This window comes from Castor canadensis, chromosome 2 (genome assembly GCF_047511655.1).
Source record: "Castor canadensis chromosome 2, mCasCan1.hap1v2, whole genome shotgun sequence".
NCBI classification, from domain to species: Eukaryota; Metazoa; Chordata; class Mammalia; order Rodentia; family Castoridae; genus Castor; species Castor canadensis.
Genome location: NC_133387.1, coordinates 187,061,271 through 187,082,020, shown reverse-complemented (window position 1 = coordinate 187,082,020; position 20,750 = coordinate 187,061,271). Strand labels below are relative to the sequence as shown.

Below are 20,750 nucleotides of genomic sequence, written 5' to 3'. Positions count from 1 at the left end.
TTCTTCATGGCTGCATAGAATTCCATTGTGTATAGATACCACATTTTCTTAATCCATTTGTCAGTGGTGGGGCATCTTGGCTATTTCCATAACTTGGCTATTGTGAATAGTGCCGCAATAAACATGGGTATGCAGGTGCCTTTGGAGTAACCTGTGTCACAGTCTTTTGGGTATATCCCCAAGAGTGGTATTGCTGGATCTTGCCTCCTTCTGAATTGAAATTATTTTGTTACTTCATTTCACTTCCTCTACTAATTTGGAAGCTAATGCAGTTCATTTATATTATTTTTTGTTGGACTTTGGACTCCATAAAGTGGGGCAGAGAAAGAACAGAAGCTGATGCAGAGGGAGCTAATGAACCAGTTACTGCTTTTTGGATGAGGGAGCAGGCCTGCTGGGAACCTAAGAAAGCAGGGAGAACACACCTGAAATGTATTCTTTCCTAGGAGCAAGGAAGCTGGTGGGTTTTTCACTAGTTCTGATTTGTCACTGGTTAAGGGCCTGAGGGCTGCTGCTTTAACTCCCTGGCATTTCTGGCCTGCCCCATGTAGAGGCTGAATACACTCCTGAAAACAGAGAAAGCCCTCAGGTGGAGTCTCAGTGTTACAGTAAAACCATTGGGATGTATAGGCACAACGAGTGTGAGCAAACACGAGCCAAGCAACACCATCTGCTTAGAATTACAATCTGCATAGTTAACTTACCAAAGTCTATAGAGAATTGACACTGTTGTCCTCTCTGTTCAATAAGGAAATCTAGAACACTTAAACTCCATGTTAAAAGAACTTTAACACCCTAAAACATACAGTCTTTGTAATGTATTTTATTTCCACCTTGCTTAGTTAACCACGTATGTTTCTTAGCTGTCTACTCATTGTTTTACATTTCCTTTTCTCTCTATGCTGCATTTTATATAATTTCTTTTAGCTTATTTTCCAATTTTTAAGTTCTCTCTTTAATTATGTCTACAATTCTGTTAAATCCTTCTACTGATATATACGTGTAGTATATGTATATAATACATATCTACATATCAACATTTTAGTAGGTTTTTTTAAGGGAAAGATTACGTCTTGAGAGTTAGTTACAATGCTAGAAGTTGACATGTCAATATAAGTAATCTTTTCTCTACCAACTATAAACAATACTGATGTTTAATTGTTTTCTAGTTTTAGCAAGGATTTATTTTAGAATAACAGGATAAAGGTATGAGGATGGGGGACAGAAAAAGAGACAGAAACATTTCCTTTTCCTCATGCAGGAAACGGGAGCAAAGACTTCCTGGTGTTTATACTTTTGGTTTTTATAGTACATTCTAGCATTACAGTTGATTTAGCAGCCTCTAGCATCTACAGTATGTTTTTTGAGGAAAGAGTGTCAGACTACCTCAATCTTTTGTACATAAGGTGATGACTGGGATAATGAACCAAATGCTTTACCATGTAGTCCATGAGATGAGCAGCTATCAGTGAGCCAAACTCTCGGACAACATGGAAATGGCACACTTTCCTTCCCTTACCTTTGTCTCTTCCTTCATATGTGCATTCATGTAGGAGTAGATAGAGGGTCACTAGAAACATGCAGTTTTCTATCTGCAGTAAAATCTGACTCTGACTATAAATCTTGGAAGCTCTGGAAAAGGTAGGGAAAATTATGACAAGGCAAAGGACAAGGAGTTCTACAGTATCAAAGCCACATATAAAGGATGTAACCACTATTTTTTAAGTTCCCAAATACATTGACCCATGAGTGGACCTAGACAGGGTGCATTTCCCAAAGTAAGGATTTAATGTAAAAGATGTTAAAATAAAATTTCTCAGTACCTTGGATAGGATGGGTGCTATCATTCCCATTTACAAAACTCAACTGAGGTGTAAAAGTCTCCAACCTGAGTTTTTCTGACTGCCTGTTATTATATAAATTATTGTTAACAAACCAAGACAGCAACTTGTGTCCTCTGACTTTGAGTTCTGGGTGTTTTCTGCTGTGCTCCATGGCCAAGACAGTCAGGAGAAGCAGAAAAGTTCTTCCCTGAGCCTTGGATCATTCATAAAAACTCCTCATTTTGATAAAAACTCTGTGAGTTGACTTTCAAAGATTCAGTATGAAACCATGTGCCAGCAGCATATAACTTTCTACAAGAGGCAGTATCAGTGCTACACTGAACTCCTTTAACTAACCCCATCACTACTTGGAAGACAGGGTCAGGGACAGAAGTAAGTACAGATGCCACCATCTGGAATGATCAGAATAGAGTCACGTGCTGAGGGTGAACAAAAAAAGACAGTTGAGCCTTCCAGCCGTCCAAAGCTAGGCACAAGGAAATATGAAGAAAGGAAGATAAATAAGCTGCCTAAATGTTTTTTTAGTCCACAGGCCCAGTTAAATACCCTGCAATTTGTTTCCATTATGTTCTCCTATTAATGATTCTCTCCTCACTTGAGATTCTTTGAGTGAGTTTCTGTGCCTTATAACCAAAGGGTCCTTGCTGAATCATCACCCATGGATAGATTCTTGGCCTTTTGGCTATGATCAAGTGTAATACCTGCTCTTATCAGTTTAATATCTAACGCATCCTTGTCTGAGAACAATATAGTAAATGAATTTTTGGTTCAGGGAGCTTGCTCTGTCCACTCCACACATTGACCCTACATTGTAGTACTTCCAGGAATGGTGCATCCCATCCTGCAATAAAAAACAAGAATTCATCACCCATGAAATACCGGATGCTGCAAGGACAATTGTCAATTATCAACCAATATTTTAAACATCTACTAGGTAGGCTAACCCATGATGTAGAGTAAAGGACATAAAGAGAACTGAGCTCCTTTACCTAAGGGAGCTGGTCATTTAGTTTTTCATATATATAAAATTAAGTTTATCATACATGAAAACTTGGGGAGAAGAAAAATTGACAGACAAAACCAGGAGCAAATATATGTAGCACAAAGTCAAGTATTTGGTTGGGCAGAATGAATTTTAAGGGTAATTTGAGTTCAGGAACAGAAATTTAAGGAATTCTTAAAGGAAGTATTGGCTTGAAGTTTACTTTGAAAGAATTGCTAGGATTTGAGCGACCAGCAGGAGTAGGAGGTCTTGAGGAGCTGAGTAGTGACAGTGCTGGGTTGAGCTGCAGATGCAGGGATAGAGGGGCGTCAGCATGAGAAGAGTTTCAGGTTTGTTGGATGGCCTGGACTTTACAGAAAGCCTTGTCCAGGTTTTTTAAATTACTCTTTCCAGATTTCATCTGAAATTCCTTCTTTAGCCAAAATTTCTCAGCTCTGAACACATTTCCTACCCTCTTCTCTTTTCTTTCTCTTACATGCATAAATTTAAGTCATTCTTTGTGACTTGTTTTTTAGGGGTAATCACTACAGGAATGTGAAGAATGTTGGTGCTATTAAAAAATGACCCAAGTCTTTGAACTTAGAAATTTGTCTATGAGAAGTAATTTCTATGATGAGCCTGGGGGATTTCTCCTGTCTGCAGACTTTGCAGCAGACTTTCACCCGTGGCAGAACATTGCACGCAGCTCCTGGCCTTCCCTCTCCCTCTCCCCCTCCTACACCTTTTCCTAGACTCAGCTCTTGGAAGAATTTCATCAGTTCCTGGAATAGCCTGAACATTTGTGGCCTACTTCTCTGTTAGTGTTTAACCAAACATCTGTCTTTAAGGGATGGACTGAACTGATGGAAGGAAGATTGATGGCCCAAGACTCAGGAAGACAACTTCTGCAGGGTGACTCTGGTTTCTGGGGGAGAGGAAAGGAGTATTAGTCACTATGGAATCTGGCTTCACCTCCAAAGACACTTATCTCAGCCATTTTCACCCTCGGGATTACCTGCAAAAATATTACAACTTTGGATCCAGAGACTCTGCAGAAAACCAGATTCTTAGGCATCTTCTAAAAACCCTTTTTAAAATATTCTACTTGGGTAAGTTTGTCTGTTGTCTGTGTGTCTCTGTCTAAATTGCGAGGCATAGGGTCTCAGGGCATGACTGGGTTTGTGTGTAGCCATCATTATTTGGCAGTTTCTTGGTACCACCCACTTATTTCAACTGGATAAAAACTGATGCTGGTTTCACTATTTTACAGTTCACAGAGTGCTTTTATATCCATTATTTCATCTGATCAGGCAAAAGGAAAGCCAGGGGGCCTGAATACTGTCCTCGAGTCTACATTGATTTGCTAGGTGACTTGAGGGAGCCACTTAGCCTCAATGGGCCACTTAAGAAATTGAGAGTCTAATACTTACTTGTTTCTTCACTGAAAAGAATATGGTAAATACTCATGGGGTAAAGACTTCCCAATATATTAAGAATGGGGTGCTTGGTGTGTGTGGGAGGGGGATAGTAGGGGGATGGAGAGATATTATAAACTCAGTTTTCAAACAAAAATGAATATTCCCTCACAACTGTTCCTTACTAGTATTTGCATTGTCAGAGTAGCAGTCTTTCTAGATCAGGATCTGTACATCAGATGTAGATCTTTTTTTTCCCCTAGACCTTAAAATAGCCCAGCAAAATATGCTGTACCCTAGACTAGGGGAAGGGATGGAAAATATAAAAAGAACTAAATAAAACAAATCAGAATTTTATCACTTGACGAATACAGTATATGAAATCATAAGAATATCAAAATGAAAAGTACTAGGTTTTAAACCTATAATACACTATCAGATGCAGTAAAATGTTAATTAACTTGAATTGTGTCAGAAAGAAAAATCTATGGAAAAATATCTAAGTTGTTTACTTGAGAAATAAATACAATTAAAATAGAAAGTACAAGGGTGTTACAGTACAAATTAGAAAAGCCAACACTTATTAACTTCGTATTTCTGTAGACTAGACTACCTTTGGTTTGGTAACTTCAACTTAAAACATGCAGCAAAAATAATTATTAATCTTTTCATTAATGTGGGGGAAGGGAATTCAATAACTATATAACAATATCACCCTTTTCCTAAAACAGCAAAATATCACCAGTAAGAAATCTAATACAAACTGTACTTACTTATCTCTTCAATTAAAATTGGAATCCTGACAGCTAGGATCTATTTTTGGGTTTGTTGAATATAGAAATTTAAATGACTTGTTAACTGACATAGGAACTTAATTGCTTCATATTATCTTAAGTGGCTTTTTCTTTCTGCTTCCAAAATACAAACTGAAAAGATGTTTTTAAAAATGGCTTTGAGGGAAGAGTGGTAAATAGTGGATGGTCTGCCTTTGGGGGTCCCCATCACAGTTCGGTGAGGACAATATAAACACAAGTCTGTCCATGACCATATGATGCCTGCTCCCATTTCCCCCTTGGAACAGGTGATGTGAAGGGAGACCTCCTGATTGACATTGGCTCTGGGCCAACCATCTACCAGCTCCTCTCTGCATGTGAGTCCTTCAAGGAGATCATTGCCACTGACTACACGGACCAGAACCTGCAGGAGCTGGAGAAATGGCTGAAGAAGGAGCCAGGGGCCTTTGACTGGTCTTCTGTGGTGACCTATGTGTGTGATCTTGAAGGGAACAGGTAGAGCAACTGTTCTTGGCTTTCTGAGGGTACCTGAGCAACAGTTAATTTGTCTAAACCAAAAATTGTCCTTAGAATCCAAGGTGAGTGGTACAGGCCTATAACCCTAGCACTTGGGAAGCTGAGGTAGGAAGATCGAGAGTTCCAGGCCAACCTGGGCTATATAGTGAGATCCAATCTCAAAATAAATAAATAAATAAATAAATAAATAAGTAAGTAAATAGAAGTATTCAAGTTGAAAAGGCAAGGGAACAGAAAGAGAGGAAGCAAAGAGATGCAAATGGAGAATGAAAGCTACTGAGAACAGCTTACAAGTGCCAGGGCTTGCCTCCCTGTGCCATTTTGTTACTAGACATCCAAACACAAAAGATGTGCTGTGGATTGGGCGTAATGCTAACACCATCAGAAATAACAAAAAGCCGACTAAAGTTTTTAGATGATATAAAAGACAATGCAACTATGTGAAAAGAATTCTTTATTCACCATCCATAAAATTAGGGCTTACATGCTCATGGGTAATGGTCAAAATCTTCCAGTACCACATCTACAGGTAAGTTTATTGTAACTGAATCTTGTTTAAATTACTGATTTCTTCTCACACAGGAACTTGGCAATAGTTCACTGGATAGAGGTGGCCAGGTCTGTGTTTCACTTTGTCTTTCTCTTGTCCTGATGTCCACTCTTGTCCAGCTGAATATTATTAGCTCCTGGGACATCCTGTGTTTGCTGCTATGCTTATGGCCAAGGCCCCTCAGACTCCTTTACAAACTGCAAATAAAGAGAAGGAGAAAAGGAAAGAGAAAGATGACTGTTCCTTCTAATATCCAACTGACCCATCTGCTGCTACTTCTTATATACTCAGTTATTCTTTCCTCTCTCTTTTTTTGTGCTCCCTTTCCTGTGTTTCCTGTGTTTTTCCGTCTTTCCCTATCTATGATTTAATTTTCACACGATCTCTCTCTTTCTTTCAGATGCCCCAAATCCACTTTTTCCTACATTTTCCCCATTGTTTAAGTGCTGCATACATTGTGTATTGTATATCCTGTCTTTCCTTTTTTGTCTTTTTATTCACAATGGGAAAGTATATACGTTTTATTATTAAATTTATCTTAATGGATACATAAAAACAAAAATTGTACATATTAATGGGGCATCATGTAATGTTTTGATATATTGGGTCATCTTCAAATGAGGCTAAACATATTCATCTCCTTATGATTAAAACATTCAAATTCTTTCTTCTAGCTTTTGAAATATAGTCCATATTTGCTATCTATTGTCATCCTACCCAGGTGTGAGATTATATATCAAGAAGAAATTGCTGGTAGTTCTATTTTTAATGGTGGTGCTGGGGTTTGGATCCAGGACCTCATGCATACTAGACAAAGGCTCTACAACTGAGCCACACCTCCAGTCTATTTTTAATTTTTGGAGGTACCTCCAACACTATCTCCATAGTGACTATACTAGTTTACATTCTCACTTACAGTGTACAAGAGTTCCCTTTTCCCATATCCTTGCCAGCACTTGTTCTTTTGTCTTGCTGATAAGTCATTCTAACTGGAGTAAGGGCTATCTCATTGTTTGATTTGTATGTTCCGAATGGTAGCTATGTTGAGCTTTTTTATTTGTGCTGGGTGTGAATTGCTACTATTTGCCTAAAATTTTTTGTTCTATATTTATGAGGGATATTGAACTATAATTTTCTTTTCTTGTAATGTGCTTGGCAGATGTTAGAATCATAATGCAAGTTGGGAGTGATTTTTCCTTCTCTGCCTTTTAAAAGAATTTGTTTTTGTCTTATTTTTTTCTTAAATAATTTATAGGACTCATCTGGACCTGAGAAGTTTTTTGGGGGGTGTATCATTATTCAGAATGGTACTTTTTAAAAAACTTGGTACTGGGGTCTGAACTCTGGGCTTATAGCCTACTAAACAGGTGCTCTACCATTTGAGCCACACTTGAGACTGGCCCTTTTTTGCTTCAGTTAATTTTTGCTCTCATTCTTTGCTTGTAGCTGGCCTCAGACTACAATCCTCTCCTGAGTATCCGGGACTACAGGTGTGAGCCACTGCAGAATAATATTTCTTTACTGGCTACTTGTGTTTTCTATTTTTTCTTTTATATCTGTTTTGATAAGTAGCATTTTTCAAGCAGTATATCCTTTTCACCTTTGCTGTCAAGCTTATTAAAATAAAAGTCTGGGTTTTAAAAAAAATTTTTTTACATTATCCTTTAAATTCTCTTTTGTGTCTGTGGGATCTATAGTGATCTCTCTTTTTTTTTTACTCTTCATACTGGTAACATGTCTTTTTGAAAAATCTTGACCTGGAGGTGTGGCTCAAGCAGTAAAGCATCTGCTTTGCAAACATGAAGCCCTGAGTTCAAACCCTAGTCCCACCAAAAAAAAAAGGGCTTTAAAATAGATATTTAAACCTTCTTTTGGGCTGCTGGCATGGCTCAAGTGATAGAGTGCCTTCCTAGCAAGTGTGAGGCCCTGCATTCAAGTCCTAGTGCTACCAAAATAAATAAATAAATAAAAATTCTTGATTATCTTGCTAGAAATTGGTCGATTTTACCGATCTTTTAAAGAACCAACTTTTCCCCTTATTTTCTCTTTTGTCTGTCTATTTTTCTGTTTTATTGGTTTTGGGATCTTATTTTTCTTACTTTCTTTCTCCCATTTTAATTCTTTTCCTAATTTCTTTTTAATTCATTTTCTAGTTTTCTAACATTTTTGTCTTAATTCTTCTGTCTTCTTTATTTAATTACTCAATTTACTAATTGCAGTACTGGGGCTTGAACTCAGAACTTTGGCTTGTTATGCAGGCGCTCCACCACTTGAGCTGTGCCGCCAGCCCTCTTTTAGCTTATTTGGAACGATGTTTAGACTGTTGCTTTAACATATTTCTTTCTTCTAATGTAGGCATTTAAAACTGTAAGTTTCCCTCAGCGCTGTTTTAGCTGGATACCGTGATTTTTGATATGTCTTTATCATCTGATTCATATTTTTCTAATTCCTTTTGCAATTTCTTTCCCCTTCCTTCCTCCCTCTGTCCTTCCCTGCCTCCCTCCTTTTCTTTCTTTCTTTCTGGTACTGAGGAGCAATTTCTTTTTTGGTCATGAGTTATCTAGAATTATGTTGCTTAAGTTATAAACATTTTAGAATTTTCTTGACATCTTGTCATAATTTTGTTGTACTTGGAGATTTATCTCTACGGCCCGGCATATTCTCTGTGCTTTCTACATCAAAAAGGATGAATACTGTCCACTTTATAGGTATAGCTTCTATAAAAATCAATTAGGTCAGGCAGGATGATAATATTTTTCAAATTTTCTATGCCCTCACTAACTTTTTGTTTACTTGTTCTATCAATTACATGGAGAGATGTTGCCATCACAAACCATGATTGTGGTTTAATCCCTTGCTCCCTACAGTTCTATCAACATTCATGTCATGCGTTTTGAAGCTCTGTTTTTAAGATTGTAATATCTTCTTGATGAATTGACTCTTGACCATTATTATGAAATATTTCCCTTTATCGACAGTAATATACTTTTTTTTAAAATTTTTTCTTGTTTATTCATATGTGCATACAATGTTTGGGTTATTTCTGCCCCCTACCCCCCCATCCCCTCCCTCTCCCCCCCACCCTCTCACTTCCAGGCAGAAACTGTTCTGCCCTTATCTCTAATTTTGTTGAAGAGAGAGTATAAACAATAATAAGAAGGACAAAGCATTTTTGCTAGTTGAGATAAGGATAGCTATACAGGGAGATTCCTAGCATTGCTTCCATCCACAAATGTGTTAAATTCTAGGTTGATTGTTCTTGAACTGACCTCTTCTCTGGTTCCTAATCCCCTTCTCCTATTGGCCTCTGTCATTTTAGTTTCTGCATTAGTTCCTTTGCATTGAGGACATCAAATGCTGTCACGTTTTTCGGGTAATGTGTGCTCTCACCTTATCATGTGACCAAAGTCCAATCACATTACTGTTTTAGCCCTAGATCTAAAGTCTGTGTATGAGGGAGAACATACAATTATTGGCCTTCTGAGCCTGGCTAACCTCACTTAGGATGATGTTCTCCAGTTCCATCCATTTACTTGCAAATGAGAAGATTTCATTCTTCATGGCTGCCTAAAATTCCATTGTGTAGAGATACCACATTTTCTTAATCCTTTCGTCTGTGGTGGGGCATCTTGGCTGTTTCCATAACTTGGCTATTGTGAATAGTGCTGCAATAAACATGGGTGTTCAGGTGCCTCTGGAGTAACCTGTGTCACAGTATTTTGGGTATATCCCCAAGAGTGGTATTGCTGGATCATATGGCAGATCTATGTTTAGATTTTTAAGAAGCCTCCAAATTTTTTTCAAGTGGTTGTACTAGTTTACATTGCCACCAACAGTGTAAGAGGGTTCCTTTTCCCCACATCCTCACCTGTTATTGGTGGTGTTTCTAATGATGGCTATTCTAATAGGGGTGAGGTGGAATCTTAGTGTGGTTTTGATTTACATTTCTTTTATGGCTAGAGATGGTGAGCATTTTTTCATGTGTTTTTTGGCCATTTGAATTTCTTCTTTTGAGAAAGTTCTGATTAGTTCAGTTGCCCATTTCTTTATTGGTTCATTAATTTTGGGAGAGTTTAGTTGTTTGAGTTCCCTATATATTCTGGCTATCAGTCCTTTGATGTATAGCTGGCAAATATTTTCTCCTACTCCGTGGGTAGTCTCTTCATTTTAGAGACCATTTCTTTTGTTGTACAGAAGCTTTTTAGTTTTATGAAGTCCCATTTGTCTATGCTATCTCTTAGTTGCTGAGCTGCTGGGGTTCTATTGAGGAAGTCCTTGCCTATACCTATTACTTCCAAAGAGTACACTTTATTTTAAAGTTTACTTTCTCTGATGTTAATACAGCCACCAACCTTCCTGTGGTTGGTGTTTGCATAGTATTGTTGACAGCCTTGTCCCAAGTATTCACACCTGTGCAACCCTTCTCTTATAACATTCACTGGTGTTCATTAGTGTTTCAGTTCTAACAAAACTGGCAAAATGCAGCACAATGATGGGACAAAAACCAGCAGCACAATACACCTATTAAAATGGCCAAAATCCAGAACACTGACATCACCAAATGAAAGCAACAGGCACTCTCGCTTATTGCTAAATGGTACAGTCACTTTGGCAATTCCTAACAACACTCAAAATGCCCTCACTAAATGATCCAGCAATTGTACTTCTTGGTATTTATTCAATGGAATTTAAAACTTACATCCACATGAAAACCTGCACATGGACATTTATAACAGTTTTATTCACAATTGCTGAAAATTATAGTCAACCAAGATGTCCTTCAGTTAAATGAATGAATAAACAGTGTTACATCTAGACAATGAACTCATTTAACAATAAAAAGAAGTGAACTGTGAAGAATGTTTGTATTCCTCCAAAATTTTCATCTTGAAATCTAACCTAACACTTAATATGATGTGTTTTGGAAGTAGTTAGGTCAAGAGGGTGAAGCCCTCATATGTGGGATTAGTGTTCTTATCAAAAGGGACCCCAGAGTACTCTCTAGCTTTTCTTCTCTCATGTGATGATCCAAGAAGAAATCAGCCATCTGCAATCCAGGTGTCCTTGCCAGAACTTGACCAAATTGTCACCTTGATCTTGGATTTCCAGCCTCATTTATAAACCACTCAATTTAAGAATTCTATTATAGAAGAACAAACTGGCTAAGGCTATATATATATCTCACGTATCTGTTCTGTCTAGTGTTCTTCATTCCTTGTTCTTCATTCCTTTCCATAGATATGTGCTTCTGTCTGTCATCATTTCTCTTCTACCTAAAGATATGTCAGTATTTCTAATAATTTATGTATGCTGAAAGCAAATCTTCTTACCTCACCAATGTCGGGCAAGAATCAGTAATTTTCTTCCCTTCTCCTAATATAAGGAACAATTTTTGATACCTGAAATCCCTGTGGTGTCTCTTTTTGGTATTTATTGTTAAAATCTGAGGTGTTTAAATCCAAATATTGTAATTTAATATATCTTTAGGTCCAAAGTGTGACTCAGTGGTAGAATGCTTGTGTAGCATGTGTGAGAACCCAAGTTTGATTTCCGCACTACAAAAATAAATAAATAATCATACATGATCTATTATCTTTACATTTTCTTTCAAGATCAATTGGAACATTTGCTTTTGGTTTGTAATCATATTATAATTATATGGACATATTTTGTGCTCATTTGATGTGGTTTTTCCCATTACTGAGTTTTAATTATGATTCAGCTCTTAGTCAACCGAATAGGTCTCCAAATAATTTTTTTTTCAAGACCGCATAAGAGGGCAGGAGGTGTAACTCTGTAGTAGAGTACTTAATCCAGCATTCACAAGGCCTTAGGTTGGATCTCCAGCACTGCAAGAAAAAAAAAATGACACCTTCTTTTTTTTTTAACTTGGTTTTTTGAGAGAGACGCTCTCTATGTACCTCAAACTGGCCTTGAATTTTCAATCCTACCTCAGTCTCCCAAGTGCTAGATTTACAGGCCTGTGCCACCATGCCTGGCTATAAGTGACATATTTTTCTAAGTCCATGCATATATGGGAATGTATTTTTATCACTTTTACCCAAGAACAATATCATAAAAAATTTCATTATGGCTTAAATATTGCTCTGTTTTTATGGCATTCAGTAAGAATTTGAAAAAGACTGTTTTCTTATGCATTCTGACCTATACACCCCTTACTTAGAATTTTATACACTTAGCCTTCAAAGTGAACATATATTCTTCAAAATGAAAATAATTTCATACTTCTCTTTTCTATGAAATATGTGATTCCACAGAATGAAATTGATATTAACTAGGAAAAAACACTGTAACTATGAGGATTTGGACACTATCAAAACTAATTAAATGAATAAAGAATTTACCAGGATTCGTAGAATTACAGGGGAAGTTTATTTTTTAAAAAAGTTCTTAGTCATTGTTGGACAACACTCTTTTCTACAATCTACATCATGTGTCAAGAAGCCTTTTGGAACTTTGTTCTCAATTTCCCTAGCAATCAGAGGCCTTCCCATCGTTTCAAAAATGAGCTCTCAAAACCTAGCAGGATAATAAAAGCATTACTTATCTCACACCAGAATCATCAGCTTGGAACAATTGGCTCTTGAGATACCCTCCCTTCCCCATCACTCTGTTCGAATGAGGAACTGTATTTTTGGCAGTGAGTCCTGCATTTTCATCCTTATCCTCATGCCAGATCCCGTGGCTTCAACTATTTTGAGAATGATAGTGATCCCATTCAACTTAAGTCTTTCTCACATTTTCAAGTACCGCTATCAACCTACAACCTATTTCCCCCAAGATTATTTCTTCTTTATCTGAAGCTATTTTTCCTGCTGAGGGCTGCCAAGGACAATAGGAGCTGTCTCCTCTTCCTCTGCTTCTGCAGTGTGATGCATACATTTAGAAATTACCGATGTTCACAACTGTCGGAAAGCTGTAAGACATCAGTACCAAACTCTTGCCTCACACTCTTCACTTACTATTAAGTCAGAAAGTCGAACGCTAAGATATAACTACTGCAGTTTCTGTCATGAACAGAGGAAAATGAGTCTTTCCCATAAGAAATTCTAGAAACTGCATTAATTAGCCTCCAGTCCCTGGAACTTGGAACACAGTGTTTAGATTTGTGGTTTGTCCCCACACTTGGCAGCTTCTACATTGTGTGGGAACTCATTAGACATACAGACACTCAGGTTCTGCTGGCTGCCTACACAATTGGAGTCTGCACTTTTACAAGATCTGCCAGAGGTTGTTTACTTTTTACCGTAGGAGAAGACCTGGTGTCTAGAGTGGAGCTTCCCACAGGTGTGCCAGGACATATAGGTGAGTGGGAGTGAGTTACAGGTGTGCTCTGTAAGGTGTTTGTTCTCAGCCCTCAGGGCAGCCAAGCAGGACCTGGAGAGGCTGGAGGCCTGCAGTTGCCACTGTAGACAGCACTGTAGGTTCACTGAATCTCCTTGCACCTGACAGAAGAGCGCTGCAGCCCCTGTAGAGGTGGTGGTTCCCCAAAGCAAACGCTCTCTGCACCAAGATCTCTGTGTCTGTTTTAAAAAGGAATTGGTGTATTGTGTAAAAACGCACTCAATTATGTCAAATTTGTTCCATGCACTAGTGAACTAGGTATTCTGTGACATGCCTCTATATTTTTGTGGCTTGCAAAAGCGTCCTGATATGCTTTCTCAAAATTAAGATTGTGATGATCATGGTGATTGCTTGGTGATGCATTTTATAAGGATGCCTCTATCTCAAAGAGGCAGTGTTAGCTCTCTGGGAAAGTTAGCAAGGTAAACTAAGAAATCTTCAGCTAGCCATTTCTTGCCCATTATAGATATTTCTATTTGTAAGTCTTAAAGTAGCTCCAACTCAATGTGACCAAAATAGAGTTAAGCTCTGCTTCAGTTTTTGTATTCCTATCTCCTTGAATGGTATCATGGTACAATTAGTTGGACAAACAAGAAGCTTGGATGTCAACCCTGTCATCTCTCTCTCTGTTACATTCCATGTACAACCTAGCACCAAGTTCTGCCCATTTACTTCCTGCATTCTTCCCTACCAATTTTTTTCTTCTAATATTACCATCATCCTGGTCTGAGCTACCGTACTCTCCTTCCTAACAGGCCTCCCACCCCTACTTTCTTCCTTCCACTGCATTCTTCTCTGTTCTGTAGCCCCAGTGATCATCCCAAGATGGAAATCCATCCTGTCACTCCCTTCTTAGCACCCTTTAATGACTTCCTATGGCTTTTAGGATCAAAAGCAAAGCCCTGCCTCACCTGGCACCTGGCAACACAACTGCCCCACAATCTAGCCACACTGGCAGGCTTTTCTCCATATTTACTCCACCAGCTGTCTTTCGCCCTTGCTGTTTCTTCCTATTGGATTGTCTTCCTCCCCTCAGTACTCTCTTTGGCCTAGTTAATGATTACTTATATATCTTCCATGTCTCTCCTTATTTAACTCCTTTTTTCAGGAGCTTTTCCTGACACTGTAGAAAAAGCCCACATGCCAGCATTCCTCTCCAAGTGCCACGTTCCTTTCCTTCCTTGCGTTTATCAGTTTAACTTCCATTTTTGTGGATGATGACTGGAGTAATTCTTTCTCCCCCTCTCCATCCATAATCTCCATGAGGATAGGATGTTTCTTAATTGTGCATCTTGAGTGCCCAACACTCAACACGCTTCCTGTCTGATAGGAGAGGTCCCAAATATATTGTAAAATAAACAAATGCATGCATTTTGCCTTCCAGACTCTTCCTCTATAACTTTTTCTTCCTTCTTTCCTTCCCATGTTCCTCAGGCTTTTATAGACAGCTTATTTACAAAAGAAGTTGCTGCTCCCTTTGCATATTGGTTCATTTGAAGAGTAGATCTTTGGAAGGAGAGAAATGGCCACACTGTAGTTATCTTTCTGTAAAACAGTGTGACACTGATCTGGTGTGTGCTTATTAACACACCCCTTGAGCTACCGTGAGCTGAGTGGTAATTGCCTGGTTCTCCAGGTGAGTCTGTTTCCCTGGGGTGCACTTGTAGGTTCCTGAGGTGTAATCTTTACACAGCTGTGTTGGCAACTGAGTTCACCAATGTTTGCTGTGTGTCCAAGGACAAGCGGGTATCTGAGACAGTGAGTGTTCCTAACAAACTCCCCTCTCAAATTTCCATGATCTCTGTGTGCTTTCAAGACTTCACAGTGTGTCTCACAGTTTGGGAACAGCTTTCATCATTATCTGACTGGCGAGTACTGGTTCTGTGCTAATTTGTGTCTTTAAAATAGCTTAACACACAATAGTGCCCAGGGGTCCATTCTGCTGCTGACGTAATCACCAAATATAGTTCTCACAGTGTTGCCTGCCAGAGGAGTGTTTAAAAATACGTCCTAAGGAACACCACTCTACTGCTTGAGCTTTTCCTATATACTTAAGTTGTTCACATGTGCAGATAAGTCAGTCCAAGTTTTTTATTCTAGATTATTTACCTATTCAAATCAGACTTCCATAGAGTTCAATTAGTATTTTTTATTCTTAAAAGATTCTATTAAATCATCGATGTTCTATCAATGATAGATGCCAGCTTTGTATCTAATTTCCATAACTTTACCATGGGAACTGTCCAGTTGGCCCAGGATTGCAAGGAGAACCCAGGTGAAGGGATTTTCAGTGCTAAAACCAGAGAAGTCCAAGACAAATAACGACAAATACTGCTTTTGTCTTTGATAAGGGAGCAGGGTGATTTTTTATTCCCTGCATAGATACCCATTTAGTGGTTGTAGAATTCCCTGAAACTAATACCTTGCTAAGCATCTCTTTCTTTTTGAATAGAACAGCTTATTGAGATAGAACTCACATACCATACAATCAACAGATCCATTTAAAATGTGCAATTCAGTGGTTTTTAGTATACTCACAGTATTGTGCATGCAACTGTCACCACAGTCAATTTTAGAACATTTCCATGACTCCCAAAAGAAACCCTGTGCCCATTAGCAGTCACTCCCATCTCTCTCCCCTACCCTTCACCTGTACCCAAATCTCTCAGCTTTTGGCAACCTCTGGCCTGCTTTCAGTCTCTAGATTTGCCTTTTCTGGATATTTCTTATAAATGGAACTCTACGTGGACTTCTGGTTCTGGCTTCTTTCACTTAATATAATATTATCAAGCTTTGTCCATGCTATAGCATGTATTACAACTTCTTATCATTTGTTGACAAATGTACTACATTTAATTTACCTGTTTATAAGCTAATGGACATTTGGATTATTTCCACCATTTGATTACTTGTGGATATTCATATACACGTTTTTAATGTGGATATGTTTTCATTTCTCTTGGGTATATACATAGAATTCCAAGTCATATAGTAACTCTATGCTTAAATTTTTGAGAAACTGCCAGACTGTTTTCCAAAGCAGCTAGATTATAATTCCTTCTTCCTTCCTTTGCTCCCTCCCTTCCTTCCTTTTTGGTGATACTGAGATTTGAACTCAGGACCTTGCACTTTCTAGGAAGGTACTCCTACCACTTAAGCCATGCTTTCAGACCTTTTTACTTTATTTTTCAGATAGGGTCTCATGTTTTTGTCCAGGGCCAGTCTCAGACCGCAATCCTCCTACCTAAAATTGGGATTGCAGATGTGTGCCACCACTGCTCAATTTGTTTGTTGAGATGGAGGTCTCATTAACTTTTTGCCCAGGCTGGTCTCAAACTCCTAATCTCTGCCTCCAAAGTAGTTCAGATTACAGATGTGAGGCATCACCCTCCTTCCACTATCTATCCTAGTGGATGTGAAGTGGTGTCTCATGGTTTTGATTCTCATTTCTCTGATGGCTAATGACATTAAGTATCTTTTTTTATGTTTATTGCTAAACTTCTTAAATGGAAAATTATAGCAAACATAAAGAATGTTTGTAAATAACTGATTATATGCACTAGGCTTAAGATTTTTAACTAAGTATTTAAATTGGATGCTCACAACTAATTTCTGCCAAATCAGATCATTCTATTTGGAGGTAAATCTGTAAGATTTACTTAAATCATTGACTTTTCCTCATGACCAGAAATGGTCCCACTGTAACTCTCTCTCTCTCTCTCTCTCTCTCTCTCTCTCTCTCTCTCTCTCTCCTGATTTTGGACCATTCTCTGATGCCTCCACCAAGCCCTATTACCCAAGTGTCTGTCTTCTCCTGGTGTCTGGATCACACAAGGGATTGTGTTCCTGAGTGTAGCACTGGACCTTCTTCCTTGGTGCTTTGTTGACCAACTTCCTGAAAGGGCTCCACACCAATGATTGCTCCTACTTTTGGGGCTCCAGGTCCTGGTACTTTACACGCTCATTATTTCTTCCTTTTCTCTCACCTCTTTAGTTTTCTGCTATTTCTTTCTCTTTTTTCCTCTCCAATTTCTGTATGCACTCTTGTTTACTTTTGTTCATTGTTTGTTTACTTGTGATCATTTGTTAGTTTGTTCCTTCATTCCTTCCCTAACAGATCTGAGAAGGAACTATGCATGCTAGTCAGCTTTCCATTACTGTAATCAATACCTGAGATAACCAACTTATTTTAAAAAAGGGATTATTTTGGCTCACAATTTCATGTTGTTTTGGGGCCTGTGGTGAGGCAGCACATCATGGTGGCAGAACATGGAGGAACAAAATCACTCACCTCATGCCCAGGAAGCAAAAGAGGGAAAGAAGAAGAAACCAGGGTCCCATAATCCCCTTTGAGGCCATGTCCCCCATTGACCTCCTACTAGGCCCCAACTCCTAAAGGCTCTACCACCTCCCAGTAGTGTCAAACCGAGGACGCATGGGCCTTTGGGGGGCATTCCAGATTCACATGATAGGATTATGGTATTTTAGTCCGTCCCCTGTTCTTGGTTTCTCTTCCCCATTGATTTTCTCTCAAGCGACTCCATTGATTTGGCATAAAAGTAGACAGTTCTTGGCAAGACTATCAAGAAAATGATCTGGTAGAAGCAAGAGGATAGACTTCAAAGCCAACTCAGGCAGCTATTGAGATCTTATCTCAGAAACAAAACAACCAAACAAACAAAAGAAAGGGCTAGAGGTAGATTCAAGAAGTAGCATACAAGAGGCCCTGGGTGCAACCCCCAGTACTGCAAAGGAAAGAAGAAAAAGAAAGAAAATATACTTCTTTCTGCAGTAATTTTTGAAGCATGAGAATAGAGACTAGTAGTTTTCTTCTCTCCAGAGGTACCTTGGCCAAGTTAACTGTTAATAGTGGTCAAAATTTCCAAAAATGTCTACGTGACCCCACCCCCCCTCACTGATAACATTTCAGCATTAAAACCCACTATTATCTAAGGGTCAAATAGCAAAGCCACAACTTTGTAGTTAGTTTGGCATAGGGGACAAAGATAGTAATAATAATGAATAAGTCAACAATAATAAAACAGTAAGGGAAGAATAATTTCATGGGGGAAGGGGGAGGTGGCAATTCATTGTAGAATGGCAGCCAACAATTGATCAGTATCATTTCCATGTTATTAATCACTTTATAAGGAGCTTTAACCTAGCTCAGCATAATGTAGTCACATTTACATACCACAGGAATAATCTTAAAGATATACATTCTGGACCACACTGTCATTTTCAGCCCTGACCAAAGAGATCTGGGGTCCTCATGACTAGGGGATAGAAAGCAATGCCGGCTGGTTTGTGTTTTTCAGAGTCAAGGGACCTGAGAAGGAGGAGAAGTTGAGACAGGTGGTCAAGCAGGTGCTGAAGTGTGATGTGACTCAGAGCCAGCCTCTGGGTGAGGTCCCTCTGCCGCAGGCTGATTGTCTGCTGAGTACACTGTGCCTGGATGCTGCCTGCCCAGATCTCCCTACCTACCGCACCGCCCTCAAGAACCTCAGCAGCTTGCTCAAGCCGGGAGGCTTCCTGGTGATCATCGATGTGCTGAAGAGCAGTTATTACATGGTTGGTGAGCAGAGGTTCTCCAGCCTCTCCCTCGACCAGGAGGAGGTGGAAGCTGCCGTGAAAGAGGCTGGCTACACAATCGAGCAGTTTGAAGTGATCTCTCAAAGTTATTCCTCCACCACTGCTGACAATGAAGGACTTTTCTCCTTGGTTGGGCGGAAGCTGGGCAGATCTGTTGACATCTTGTGATCTCAATTAAAGCAATCCTTTCAGCTTGTGGGTTGACTTCAGGCCTTGGTTCTAGTTGCTGTGCTCAGTGTACCAAGCATGCGGGTGGAATGGGTGGGCAGTCAGTTTAGGACAAAACTGTGGACCGTGTACTCTATGCTCCACACATATGTTGGTGCTTTGGGATCCAAAGATGAGTACGAGGATGCCTAGCCTCCCCTCTCTGTGTTCACAAAAAGGCCTCATTTCCCAAACATCCAAGCCCACTCATGCCCACAGAGATTTGTCTGTATTTCTTAGTCACTGTCAGTTTTCCTAGAAAGCCTGCCAACTCCTTCTCTTGACTTCTCTCTGGAGAAGTGACCACATCTCAGCCTCTACTGCTTCTGTGTTTCCCTGGGCACATCTGTCTTCTGATGGACTCTCTTGGTGCCAGCATCACTCTGGCCTGGGGTCAGAGAACAGCTGATCAGTGATCAATTTTTTTCTTCCATAAGATCATTTCATTTTCAAGTTCTTCCACTCCCTAGCTGTTTCTCCTTAGATAAGTCATATAACCTTGCTTTGCATTAGTTTCCTCATCTGCAAAATGAGACTGACACAGAACCTCTTAAGAGAATTAAAATGAACTGCTACATATAAAGGACTCAGAGTAATACTTGGCATTTGATAGACATTTGGAGAAACGCTAACTATAATTATTATTGCCATAATTATAATCATCATCTTTGATATTGGTTGCCAATGCATCTGGGAAAAGATATCTTGATCTCCAAGTAGGAGAGAAGTGCTCTGCTCTGAGCTGCAGGCATTCAAGCTCTTCACTGGCATTGCATTCAAGAGGGTCTGTGATAAAACTCAGTTTCTATACCACCTGCCACCAATTTCTTTCTAATTAAAGAGATATTCAGCAAACATTTATTTAGCACCTTCTGTGAATCTTTCCTGAGCCAGGTCTGGAGATTGCAAATGAAACCCCAGTGTCAGCTGGCTCAAGAGCCTCATCTTTACAGTCACAGTGACAACGCAATGCTCCCAGGCGCTGTCAAAGGCAGAGAGGCTCTGCAGTGCAGTCCCCACACCAAACCTGTCTGCTCACCCTCTCCTGCTCAGGCTGCACTGCTGCCAGCCCACGTGCCCAGCCTGACCATGCTGGGCAGGGGATGACGTGGTTCCTTTTGAGAAAGATCCTACTCTGCCAGTGGCTCTGCCTTGGGGGCTATAAGTCATGTTGGTTTCCTTCCAGAGAGATAGGGAACACTTTCCATCTATACCAGGATTTAGGAAACTTATCCTGCTGAGGGCCAGATCATAAATATTTTTTGGCTTTGCGGGTCATACAGTCTTGATCACAACTATTCATCTCTGCCATTGTAGCAGAAGCAGCCATAGACAACATATAAACGGATGTGTGTCTATGTTCTAATAAACTCTATTTACAAAAACAGATGGGCAAGTGGATTTGGAACAAGGGTTGTAATTTGCAGACCTCTGGTCTAGACCCTGAAGTAGACTGTTTGTACCCAATGTTTAAATAAAGACTGT

At 39.3% G+C, this 20,750-nt stretch overlaps 1 protein-coding gene and 1 pseudogene across 1 annotated transcript; both read left to right on the top strand.

Annotated features, from left to right (window-relative positions):
* The first annotated feature begins 2,506 nt into the window (after positions 1–2,506).
* Positions 2,507–2,684, top strand: LOC141420946 (U2 spliceosomal RNA; annotated as a pseudogene).
* Positions 2,685–2,857: 173 nt separating this feature from the next.
* Positions 2,858–19,254, top strand: Nnmt (nicotinamide N-methyltransferase). The gene is made up of 4 exons (XM_020180119.2): positions 2,858–3,176; positions 3,675–3,935; positions 5,323–5,530; positions 18,785–19,254. The coding sequence occupies exons 2-4, from the start codon at positions 3,782–3,784 to the stop codon at positions 19,224–19,226; spliced, it is 804 nt and encodes a 267-aa protein (XP_020035708.1). The 5' UTR covers positions 2,858–3,176; positions 3,675–3,781; the 3' UTR covers positions 19,227–19,254.
* Positions 19,255–20,750: the final 1,496 nt, after the last annotated feature.

Bases quoted from the DNA above. Each gene is read 5' to 3' on its own strand.
- Nnmt (XM_020180119.2), top strand. From the start codon at position 3,782: ATGGAATCTGGCTTCACCTCCAAAGACACTTATCTCAGCCATTTTCAC. The intron at 3,936-5,322 runs GTAAGTTTGTCT...CCCTTGGAACAG, and splicing joins TTTTAAAATATTCTACTTGG to GTGATGTGAAGGGAGACCTC. The intron at 5,531-18,784 runs GTAGAGCAACTG...TGTGTTTTTCAG, and splicing joins TGTGATCTTGAAGGGAACAG to AGTCAAGGGACCTGAGAAGG.